At 44.2% G+C, this 11831-nt stretch overlaps 2 protein-coding genes across 2 annotated transcripts in view; both read left to right on the top strand.

Moving 5' to 3' along the window:
• The first annotated feature begins 3256 nt into the window (after positions 1-3256).
• On the top strand, positions 3257-4994 carry LOC102988968 (protein FRG2-like-1). The gene is made up of 4 exons (XM_007105677.2): positions 3257-3473; positions 3813-3893; positions 4144-4221; positions 4513-4994. Exons 1-4 carry the CDS (start codon positions 3257-3259, stop codon positions 4992-4994), a joined length of 858 nt encoding a protein of 285 aa, XP_007105739.2.
• A 4807-nt stretch (positions 4995-9801) lies between these two features.
• Positions 9802-11831, top strand: part of LOC129391447 (zinc finger protein 677-like) — a gene marked incomplete at its 3' end in the record, with an annotated part of 15731 nt that continues 13701 nt past the window's right edge. Inside the window, exon 1 of the mRNA XM_055079235.1 lies at positions 9802-9911. The remainder of the gene's footprint in view (positions 9912-11831) is intronic.

Here is an 11831-nt window from a genome sequence, read left to right as displayed (position 1 = left end):
GTGTCCCCTGCATCGGCAGGCGGACTCTCAACCACTGCGCCACCAGGGAAGCCCGATAAAGCCTATTTTAAAAAACGTATATCAACACGCTGGCTTATTCTTTTTGCATCTTGCCGATGAGAACTCAGTCTTCCCAGTGGCACTAGCTCAGTGACAAGCCAGGACCTTGGAGACCCTGACCTCCTGGGCACCAATGAAAACCAAGGTTAAGAGCAGCCTGGCCCAGCCAAGATACAGTGGCAACCTAAGTGTCCCTCAACGGATGAATGGGTAAAGAGAATGGTGTATGTACATCAATGGAACATTATTCGACCATAAAAAGGGAAAGAATGTTGCCTTTGGTGACAACATGGATGGACGTTGAGTGCATTTTGCTAAGTGAAAGAAAGCAGACCGAAAAAGGCGAATACTGTGGGATCTCACTTATATGTGGAATCTAAAATAGAGAATCAAACTCATAGATACAGAGGACAGATTGGTGGTTGCAGGGATGGGGGCACCTAAAGATGTAAACTTCCAGTTATGAAATAAATGTCACACAGATATATGTACAACATGGTGACTATAGTTAAAATCTTTAACTGTGTATTAGAATACATTAGAATAGATGAGGAAACGTGAGGGGAAGTTTCCCTATCCAGTTAGACTCTCTGTTGTTTCAGGACGCCCTGTTCAAGCACCAGTGCTAACCTAACCAATTCAATATGTATGGCTGTGAGCATAACTCTATACTGTTAGTCCCTAAACAATAATGAAAACTCTCCATAATGGATTCTCGGTGCCCAGAAGACTAGTTACCTGCTCATAAATCTTAACTTAGGAAAGTTCATCCTGTTTCCAAGCACCTACCCCGATACCCTAGGTTAACTCTAAAATTCTGGAATGGGCCCTGGGTGGTGCGGAACGCAGCTGTGAAAACTTCCGGACCTTATCATTGTCAGCCTGATCTAGATCCCACCCTGTGAGTAAGTTACACTATCATAGATGGATCCATTGATTAGATAAAGGTCCTTGCCTCCTTTCTCGGTCTCAAGATGCCTTCTCAAAGCCATACTTAGAAAATATACATGCACCCCAATGTTCATTGCAGCACTATTTACAATAGCTAAGACATGGAAGCAACCTAAATGTCTGTCAATAGAGGAATGGATAAAGAATATGTGGTATGTATATATACAATGGAATATTACTCAGCCATAAACAAGAATGAAATAATGCTATTTTCAGCAACATGGATGGACCTAGAGACTATACATTAAGTGAAGTAAGTCAGACAGAGAAAGACAAATGTCATATGATATCACCTATATGTGGAGTCTAAAAAATGATACAGGTGTACTTATTTACAAAAGGAAACAGACTCACAGGCTTAGAAAACAAACTTATGGTTACCAAAGGGAAAATGTTGGGGGAGTGGGTTGGTATAAATCAGGAGCTTGGAATGAACATACACACACTACTATATATAGATAGATAACCAACAAGGACCTACTGTATAGCACAGGGAACTCTACTCAATATTTTGTGATAGCCTATATGAGAAAAGAATATGAAAAACAGTGAATATATATATAAAATAAAAATTTTTAAAAATAAATATCATCATGAACTCAAGAATTAAAAAAAAAAAAGATTCTTTATCAGTTCACTGGGCATTTTTGTTCCCTTCGCCCTCGAACACAATGCAAACACATGAGATCGAATCATGGGGTCCATGGGAATTGATCTGGTTGGTCTCTCACCCACAAGACCTTAAGAGATATTTATTTCCTGGTTACTTTTCTTCTGCATTTCGATTTGATCACATATGTATGTATCAGATACAATCAACTATAATTTGATATTTCTCATTCCCAAAATTTTAAGAAATTCTAACATACACGTACATACTTTGAACACCATATATTATTTTCTGCAAATGTAAAATATTTATACACATGTCCTTATACAGTCCAATATTTTATCAGGACTTTTCTCCCAATTGTTTTGGAAAAATCTCCTTTTTACACATGTACCTATAGTTCATTGTGTTTCACCACTGTTTGTGATTTTTGTGTGTAAATGCACTGGACTTTTTGGTTATAATCCCTGATCCTATTGGTGAGCATTTATGTTTTTCCTTCCACTATCAATGCTCCCATGAATACACTCGGGCAATCTCCTTGTTGTTATAAAGAGAAAGTGAGAAGTTGAATTGCTGAGTCATCATTTTCACGCATCTTCAGGTTTAGTTTGCATAATCATGTATCTCCTGAAGTGGTTAAGCCCAAAAATCTCACTAACTCCAGAGGAGAATCTCCAGTTCCCCACATCATAGGCACACTGGGTAACATCTGAATTTTTATTAGTAGTATGTATGTGAAAACTTGGTGGTATTTTTATTTGCATTGACTTTATTATTAGCAATGCTGTATGTAGTGAAACATAGTTTTCATCATATGAGTTTACTAACCTGTGAATTGTTTTGTCAATTGTTTTCCAATTTATTGTGAATAGTTTCCTTTTGTTTTGAATTGGTAGAAATTAAACTTTATATACCTGGATACAATTTCTTTCTGAGTGATGGGAATTATAAGTACATGCTTCCATTTTGTAACTGCTTTTAATGATATTTTCAGACAGAATGTACCAGTTCTAACGTTATGAGAAGTAATTTTAATGTAGGAACTTTGTTTAAATCCTGGCTAAAAAAAACCCAAAACCAATAAAATGTGTTTGAGTAATTTAGATTTAGAAGAATGTGAAAATGAACTGGGTATTAAATGATATTTAAAATTTTTTGAAATAATTTTGTGTTATAAAGCCTGGGAGTCTTTTATTGTCTTTTGTATCCTTAAATGATTACCTCCTAGAACTGATTTGATGGCTTCCAACTTATTTATTAGACAAATACATAATTCTACGATTTGCATTCAAGTCTATCATCTCCATGTCCCACCTAACCCCCACCCAAAGGAGAAGCTTGAGATGTATGATCCAAGACTGGAAAAACATTGACCATTTTGAAGTGGTCTTAAGGGTAAACAGAGATTCACTTTCTCTTCCTGTGTCAGGTTCCCTGGTACAACCACAACCAACAAGGTTCCTAATCTCGCACCATCTCAGGCTGGGATAAGTGAAAGGATTGTAGAATCCAATCAGCCAATAGGAACAAGCCACGCCCCATGAGGGTCTAATAAAAGGCAGGCACGTCGGGCCTGTGGACACTTCGGACTCTGAACCGCTCTGAGAGAGGACCTTTCGTTTGGGCTTCAAGATGGAATCGGGCACTGAAGACCCGCACCCGCACAGCCCCTCCATGGAACACCCCACTGACCAGCCTCCCGTCCAGCAGGACTCCATTGAAGAAAAAGGCTCTGATGCAGAGGAGAAACTATCCGAAGAAGAAGGAAAAATATTCTCTTCCCAGTTGCAACCGAACTCCATGGAAGAAAGGGGCTCAGATGTGGAGGAGAAACTATCCGAAGAAAAAGGTAAGACATTCTCTTCCCAGTGAAGAGACAGCCACGACCAAAGGCCAGATAGGGTCCTGGGCTGTTTGTCTGAGGCTGGAAGGAGGGATGGAATCAGGGATACCGAATTTGTGTTTTGTTGAGATTTTATTTAGAGATCGGTGATGAGAGACGTCCCCCAGCCCTATGGGGGCTTTGAGTATTCTGGCAATGATCCCCCAGAACCATATTATTGCTCCAGTTCATGTGTCTGAATGACCTCGGTAGAGAGAACTGCCCACAAATACAGGCTAGGGATGGACTAAGGGCTTCTGTGTCCCTCGAGGGAGGACAGTCATCTCAATCTCTCTTTTTCTCCAGGGTCAGAGCCCAAGACAGATGAGGAGGAGAATTCGAAGGAAAACGAGACACAAGACAGAAACAGCTGCACTACTCTGTCAGGTAAGATTTCACTTTTCTGGGGAGGAGGGACAGGGCATATGGAGTAAGTCAGTCTCCCTGGGCAGGGAAGTGGGTGAGCTTTGGCAGCCAGGCCTTGCACATCCTGGACTGTAGGATGCGCGGATGGGACACGAGCTTTGGTTGGGACACGAGCTTTGGTTGGGATCCTGGCTCCTTGTGTGTCCGGGATAGGCTAGGTTTCCAGGGTGCCGGGCGAAGGCAGTCATTCAAACTGTCACTTGATCTACAGATTCAGAACGCGGCTCTAGTCCGGAGAGCTCCAGGAAGAGGAAGCTCAATTCCAGGCACGGCACCTGCGAGAGAACAGGTAGGATCTTGCTTTTGGGTCCCCAGGTGTACAGAGAGAAAAGCAGGGAACCTATCCAGTGCGTGGGCACAAAGGGCGGTGTTCAATGGTTGAAGCCGTTTGGAGACTCTGGGATCCAGGGAGCACTGGAGGGCCCAAGATAGGCATAGCATCACCTCATTCTAGAGCTGAGGGGGCAGGGCAGGAGCAGGAGAGAGGCGGGGTTTACGGAAGGAACGTTGTGAGATCCTGGGAATGGGGGTCCATGAGAATCGATGTGGCAGGTCTCTCACCTACATGCCTGCTCCACAGGGCCCTCTCCAGATGAGCGCAGTGCGACTTCGGAAAAGAAGAAACAGAAGGTCCTTGACTCTGGCCACAGCAGGGAGAGTGAAGAAATCCAGGATGCCCGCCCCAGGAGATCCCAGAGGAGGCGCCCTGGGCGCAGCAAGAGGCCCAGAGACCAGCCGCCTCCACTTCGGAAAACCCTCGTGACCTCCCTGCGCTCTATGTCTGAGGCCATTTATCAGAACATAGTTAATGTGTACAACCACAAGGGCTATTCCCCGCTGCTCTGGGAGCAGCTAGCCCAGCTGCGGGGGCCTCTGCGCACCGCGGTGCTGACCATGTACGCCATGGCCAACCAGGCGGCCTATGTCTTCCCTGCCGAGGGCTGGCTCGTCCCAAACCCACTGCCGGCTCCCTGGAGTCCAGCCGGGGGATGGAGAAGAAGGTCCGTGCTCCAAGGACAGCCTACCTCTTCCCTAGACAGCCTGTCAGTGGATCAGGCTTGATTTAAACTAAGGGTACCCAAGCCTATTCAGCAGAGACTGCAGTTCTGAAAGAGAGCAAAGCCCTGCAACTGCCCAGATTCTCCAACGTGACCGGCAGGGCCAATTTTTCACACCGGGTGTTCCTCATAAACGCTAGAACCTGTGGTGGTCATAGGAAAGGAGTTTGAAAACTTGAGTCAAAATGGTGAAACCTGGGTTTCCTTGAGGATGAATATTACAACGCTTTTAACATTCGTGTTAGACAATTGATGCGCCTTAGGACAATCACGTTGCCGTATTAACCCCCCAGGCTTCTTGCCTCTCAGGAGCGCTAGCGCTGAGGTGCACATTGTACACTGGCATTATTTTATAGTGAGGAAAGTCAAGCATTATTTTATAATGAGAACAGATATCAGGGTGTAATTCATATGCATTTGCATACTTTAAAGTGTGGCAAAGTAAATATATACTCGTATCCTCCCCCTTTTATTCGGAAAAGGCTGTAGCTCTTCCCTCCTTCACCTCCAGTCCGTGGAGGACAGATATCCACAAACCTTTAATAACAATCTACCTGGAGAAATGTTTATATTTTTCAGTTTGATGAAATGAAAGTGATGCCACCACATGTTTTTGTTTGCTTTTTATTTACTTTAGATAAACTAGAAGTCAAGATATATGAAATGTTTTTTGACCATGTGTATTTTTTCATCTGTTTCACCTTATGTACCTACTTTTAAATTTTCTCCTACTTCATAGATTTCAGTTTGTTATATTTCCTAGAGGATATTAAATATAATATAGATATAGTCATTGGCTTTATATTAATATATTGTTATATTTAATTCTATATACTCTTTGATTTGCATTTTACACTGGGATCTTGCAGTCTCAGCATATAAATGTATATAATTTTTATGTAAGAAAAATAAAATTAAAGTTTTGAGAATCTGTTTTAGCCTTTGCCTTATTATTCCCATGTCACTTAGTGATGAAATAGTAATGTTTTCATGTATTGTATACCTGAATACAACCCCATATGGGATTAAAATCCCACATGGAATTTCTTTTATTGTATGTGTGGGTAGGGCAGCAGTGTTCTTTTCACCTCTACTTCATCTCCACCTTGACTTTCCTACACCTACCAGCTCTTATTGTACGTAAGCTTAGCAAATTATCATTCCAGTAAATGGGGCCAATTCAGTGACATTATATTACAAATCAGTCTGCACCCATGACATGGCTTCAAATTATACAAAATAAGTGATTACGTATGTACAAACATTTGAATTGACAAGTTACACTTGGAAACTGAGGATGCAATTACAAAATGATGAAAGAAAATAAACTACTTAGGAATAAATGTAATAAAAATGTGTGAAGGCCGCCACTGTCTCCCAAGCTGGTGGGTTCACCAACATGCAGCAGGCTGCTACCTGGGTGTGGCGCCGGGTGCCAGGGGCGACGGGAAATCCAGTTTTCCCTTGAATAAAGGACATCAAACTAGTTACTACATTGTTTTGTCATTTGACATCATTTTACTAAAAAAAAAAAAAAAAAAAAACAGATGAAGGAATACATAGAGCAGGTTCTGGTAGGGTTCCTGGCGCAGTAGCTTCTGTTCCCCGGCAGGAAACTCCCTCCAGCTTCTCTGTCCAGAGTTTTCAATCAGGGTTTTATTACCAGGCATGATTGGTTAAATCACCGGCCATGTGACTGAACCCAATCCCCAGCCTCCCTCCTCCCTCCAGAAGCTGGTCAGCTGCATGTTGCAATCCTCTGATCACCTGGTTGGTCTTTCTGATGTCCAGGCTCCCATTCCATAGCTTTGTACGGAACCCCCATTCAGAGTTGCCTTATTAGTATAATAGCAAAGACACTCCTATCATTCAGGAAATTCCAAGGTGGTGTTTTTTTTTTCAATTGAAGCATACTTGATTTACAATGTTGTGTTAGTTTCTGGCGTACAGCACAGTGATTCAGTTAGTGGAAATTCCAAGGGTTTTTGAAGTTTTACACCAGGAGCCTGGGGCAAAGGAGATATGTTTATGCACAACTGATAAATCAGTGACATTAAAAATTCAGAAATATGCCAAAGTGCATAAGAAAAGTTAATAAGCAGCAGAACTACACTGAAGATAACATCATTAGTAGTTGATATTTGGGAAATGGAAATTTCTATCAAAATGGTCTTATTCTTCACATCCTATAGCATGATGCAAGTCAAAGGAAAGAAAAATCTATAGAGTAAAATACAAAAATATGGTTGAATTCCTTCCTAAAGTTTGTTTCTCCAGCTCCTGACTATAGCCAACTCCTTGCTCACAGTCTCAAGCAGAGTACCTCAGACAATCACAGGTTTGGGGTTGAAATTTTTCCTCACTGATCTTTCTGAAGCCTCCAAGAGAATGGGGGACAGAAGTTTAAATTATGCTCTGGAGGGAAGTGAGCATAAAACTGCACATTCCGCACAGGCACAATTTTGCCTTTCCTGTCACTCCAGTTTCCATCACCTACTTTAAATAAAACTCAGGCTTTCCCTTAATTAAATAAAAAGCTGTAACTGCCTGGGGTCTCAGAAGTTCCGGGATCACGCCCACAACGCCAAGCCCCGCCCCCAAGGTCCCAGCGCTGGTGCCGCCCTTGGTGGATCCGCATTTTCATTCGCTCGCTGTTTTCACGTAAACCGTTTTCAACTCTCCGCTTCCAATACAAGTGGCCCGCGCATCTCTAATCCTGCACGTAGCCTGGCTCCAAAAGACACCAGACACGTTCAAAGGATTCAAAGTAGAAACGCGGAGCCTGTCCGCAAGGAAGAGGAACAGACCAGAATCTTCCAGGGGCGGGGGCGGGGGCGGAGCTCAGACCCGGCTCACGCAGGGAGGCTCCACCAGAGACACCGCCTCCACCCGCCGGAGCGTCCGAAACGCGCCCCTAGACGGCCCCGGCCCCGCCTCCGGCCCCGCCCCTCCCCGGTGCGCACGCGCAGTTCCCTGCAGACCCGGAAGCGGATCTCGCGGAGCGTCGCTGGCGTTGAGGAGAGTTAAGTCTCGGTTTTTCTGGAAATTGTGCTATGCGGTCTTCGGGCACTGCTCCACCACACCCGGGTTTCCAGGGTTTCCCGGTAAGTTAAAACCCCTGAACGCACTTGTCGCTCTTGCTCTGAGTCTGCCCTTTCGCCTGTCTCGGCGTCGGCAGAAGACTCGGTTCGGGTCCCAGGAGTCTGGGTCCGGTTCCGGTTAAATCTCTCTGAGGCAGGTACCGGCCCCAACTTTCTGCCTTCGGTCCATATAGACACTGACTTCCTGCAGCGATGTTTTCCTACTCTGACTCCCTTTCTCAAACCTTTGTGAGACTCCAAAAAAAAAAAAAAAAAAAAAACAGATGAAGGAATACATAGAGCAGGTTCTGGTAGGGTTCCTGGCGCAGTAGCTTCTGTTCCCCGGCAGGAAACTCCCTCCAGCTTCTCTGTCCAGAGTTTTCAATCAGGGTTTTATTACCAGGCATGATTGGTTAAATCACCGGCCATGTGACTGAACCCAATCCCCAGCCTCCCTCCTCCCTCCAGAAGCTGGTCAGCTGCATGTTGCAATCCTCTGATCACCTGGTTGGTCTTTCTGATGTCCAGGCTCCCATTCCATAGCTTTGTACGGAACCCCCATTCAGAGTTGCCTTATTAGTATAATAGCAAAGACACTCCTATCATTCAGGAAATTCCAAGGTGGTGTTTTTTTTTTCAATTGAAGCATACTTGATTTACAATGTTGTGTTAGTTTCTGGCGTACAGCACAGTGATTCAGTTAGTGGAAATTCCAAGGGTTTTTGAAGTTTTACACCAGGAGCCTGGGGCAAAGGAGATATGTTTATGCACAACTGATAAATCAGTGACATTAAAAATTCAGAAATATGCCAAAGTGCATAAGAAAAGTTAATAAGCAGCAGAACTACACTGAAGATAACATCATTAGTAGTTGATATTTGGGAAATGGAAATTTCTATCAAAATGGTCTTATTCTTCACATCCTATAGCATGATGCAAGTCAAAGGAAAGAAAAATCTATAGAGTAAAATACAAAAATATGGTTGAATTCCTTCCTAAAGTTTGTTTCTCCAGCTCCTGACTATAGCCAACTCCTTGCTCACAGTCTCCAGCAGAGTACCTCAGACAATCACAGGTTTGGGGTTGAAATTTTTCCTCACTGATCTTTCTGAAGCCTCCAAGAGAATGGGGGACAGAAGTTTAAATTATGCTCTGGAGGGAAGTGAGCATAAAACTGCACATTCCGCACAGGCACAATTTTGCCTTTCCTGTCACTCCAGTTTCCATCACCTACTTTAAATAAAACTCAGGCTTTCCCTTAATTAAATAAAAAGCTGTAACTGCCTGGGGTCTCAGAAGTTCCGGGATCACGCCCACAACGCCAAGCCCCGCCCCCAAGGTCCCAGCGCTGGTGCCGCCCTTGGTGGATCCGCATTTTCATTCGCTCGCTGTTTTCACGTAAACCGTTTTCAACTCTCCGCTTCCAATACAAGTGGCCCGCGCATCTCTAATCCTGCACGTAGCCTGGCTCCAAAAGACACCAGACACGTTCAAAGGATTCAAAGTAGAAACGCGGAGCCTGTCCGCAAGGAAGAGGAACAGACCAGAATCTTCCAGGGGCGGGGGCGGGGGCGGAGCTCAGACCCGGCTCACGCAGGGAGGCTCCACCAGAGACACCGCCTCCACCCGCCGGAGCGTCCGAAACGCGCCCCTAGACGGCCCCGGCCCCGCCTCCGGCCCCGCCCCTCCCCGGTGCGCACGCGCAGTTCCCTGCAGACCCGGAAGCGGATCTCGCGGAGCGTTGCAGGCGTTGAGGAGAGTTAAGTCTCGGTTTTTCTGGAAATTGTGCTATGCGGTCTTCGGGCACTGCTCCACCACACCCGGGTTTCCAGGGTTTCCCGGTAAGTTAAAACCCCTGAACGCACTTGTCGCTCTTGCTCTGAGTCTGCCCTTTCGCCTGTCTCGGCGTCGGCAGAAGACTCGGTTCGGGTCCCAGGAGTCTGGGTCCGGTTCCGGTTAAATCTCTCTGAGGCAGGTACCGGCCCCAACTTTCTGCCTTCGGTCCATATAGACACTGACTTCCTGCAGCGATGTTTTCCTACTCTGACTCCCTTTCTCAAACCTTTGTGAGACTCCCGGCTCCCCTCCACCGCCCCCCATTCCCACCCCACCCGACCCTGCGTCGGGTAAAGTCCTGACTCAGGAGGTGGATTTGCGCTCTTCACCTCCCTCCAGGGAGAGGAATACAGAGGGAAATGAGGGAATACAGGGGCGGAAATATGTGCAGCTAGTGAGGCATCAAATATTGTGGAGACTGACCACGACCCACCCCCACCCCCCCGCCTTCCCCCACCCCCCCGCTCCAAATCTTACTCCCTTGGTTTGAATTCTCTGCTGGGTTATTTCGGTTCATTTGGTAGGGGACCAACGTCCTGTGCCTCACCAAAACTAAGTTCTTAGGTTTGGGGGGTTTTTTCTTTTTTTTTTTTTTTACAGTGATGAGAAAAATGAGAAGGGACTCCTGTCATGTTGGTTTCTAGTGTATGAGATACTGTCTGCTGTGTTCTGTATTTTATGACTAACTGTATGGAAAGTTGTCAGGAAGGCCTTTGTCAGAGGATGGATTTAAAAAAAAAATATTGTCATGTTGGTTTCTAGTGTATGAGATACTGTCTGCTGTGTTCTGTATTTTATGACTAACTGTATGGAAAGTTGTCAGGAAGGCCTTTGTCAGAGGATGGATTTTAAAAAAAAATATTGTGGAGAAAGAACAACAGGTGTTGATACAGAGGTTGCAACAGAGTGAGGCCAAACAGTCTGGGGGAGGAGGCATCGAGAGAGAGGGAAAGGAAATGATGCAGAGAAAAGAGAGGAGGAAACACAGAAATGGTCAAAGGAGAAGACAGAAGCAGAAGGACACAGAAAGACATACACAGAGAAAAAAGCACATAGTGGTGGAGAAAATGGGGTCCCCAGACCTAGGTGAGCATTGAGTAGGTTGGACGTGGGATATTACGTCCTGAAGTACTAACATGTGGCTCTATAATCTAATTTAGGTAAAATTTATTGACTTGTTTTAATTATGCAGAAGACAGTTGCCAAGCTAGGTGTTTGAGGCGTCTGCATTTTCTAATCACTGCATCAGATGATAATTCCATTTGCAAGCCCTATTCATCCAGAAGGCAGAGACTTAGTCAATTCTAGATCCTCCTCTTACCTTTCAAGAAATGGGGAAGAATTTCTTTCACCACTTGGTGCTTTTTTAAAATGGCTATTTTTGTTTTGTTTTTTAAAGATTTTTTTATGTGTACCATTTTTAAAGTCTTTATTGAATTTATTACAGTATTGCTTCTGTTTTATGTTTTGGCTTTTTGACCGCGAGCCATGTGGGATGAGATCGAACCTGCATTGGAAGGCAAAGTCTTAACCACTGGACCGCCAGGGAAGTCCCTAAAATGGCTATCATTAACAATACTGTTGCCCTCTCCCCTTTCTACTGTGGCTCATGCCATCCTTTTCTAAATTTGATGTATCCTCACGCTTGTTTTAACTTTAATCTCAGAACCCAGTGGCTATTTTTTAAATTTCCATATTATTTTCCCTCTAAACTTTATTGTTCAGATTATGAGGGGTTTATGCTTTATATCCTAACTTGGAACTGTTCTTTGATGTCTGGTAGATAACTTTACAGCATTTCACTATGCATGTGGTTAAGGATGTCGATAATCTTTTAACACTCAAATCCTAGTTTAACCAGTTAGTTTAATTTTTTTTTCCTTATTTTTTTTTTTTTTTTTTTTTTTTTTGGGGTATGCGGGCCT

This window comes from Physeter macrocephalus, chromosome 17, assembly GCF_002837175.3.
Source record: "Physeter macrocephalus isolate SW-GA chromosome 17, ASM283717v5, whole genome shotgun sequence".
NCBI lineage: Eukaryota > Metazoa > Chordata > Mammalia > Artiodactyla > Physeteridae > Physeter > Physeter macrocephalus.
This window is presented reverse-complemented; position numbering and strand designations above follow the sequence as displayed.

What these genes read in the sequence shown, in the direction of transcription:
- LOC102988968 (XM_007105677.2), top strand. Translation starts at nt 3,257, where the DNA reads ATGGAATCGGGCACTGAAGACCCGCACCCGCACAGCCCCTCCATGGAA. An exon ending in GAAACTATCCGAAGAAAAAG is followed by an intron (nt 3,474 to 3,812) that starts GTAAGACATTCT and finishes CTTTTTCTCCAG; the next exon opens with GGTCAGAGCCCAAGACAGAT. An exon ending in CGGCACCTGCGAGAGAACAG is followed by an intron (nt 4,222 to 4,512) that starts GTAGGATCTTGC and finishes CCTGCTCCACAG; the next exon opens with GGCCCTCTCCAGATGAGCGC.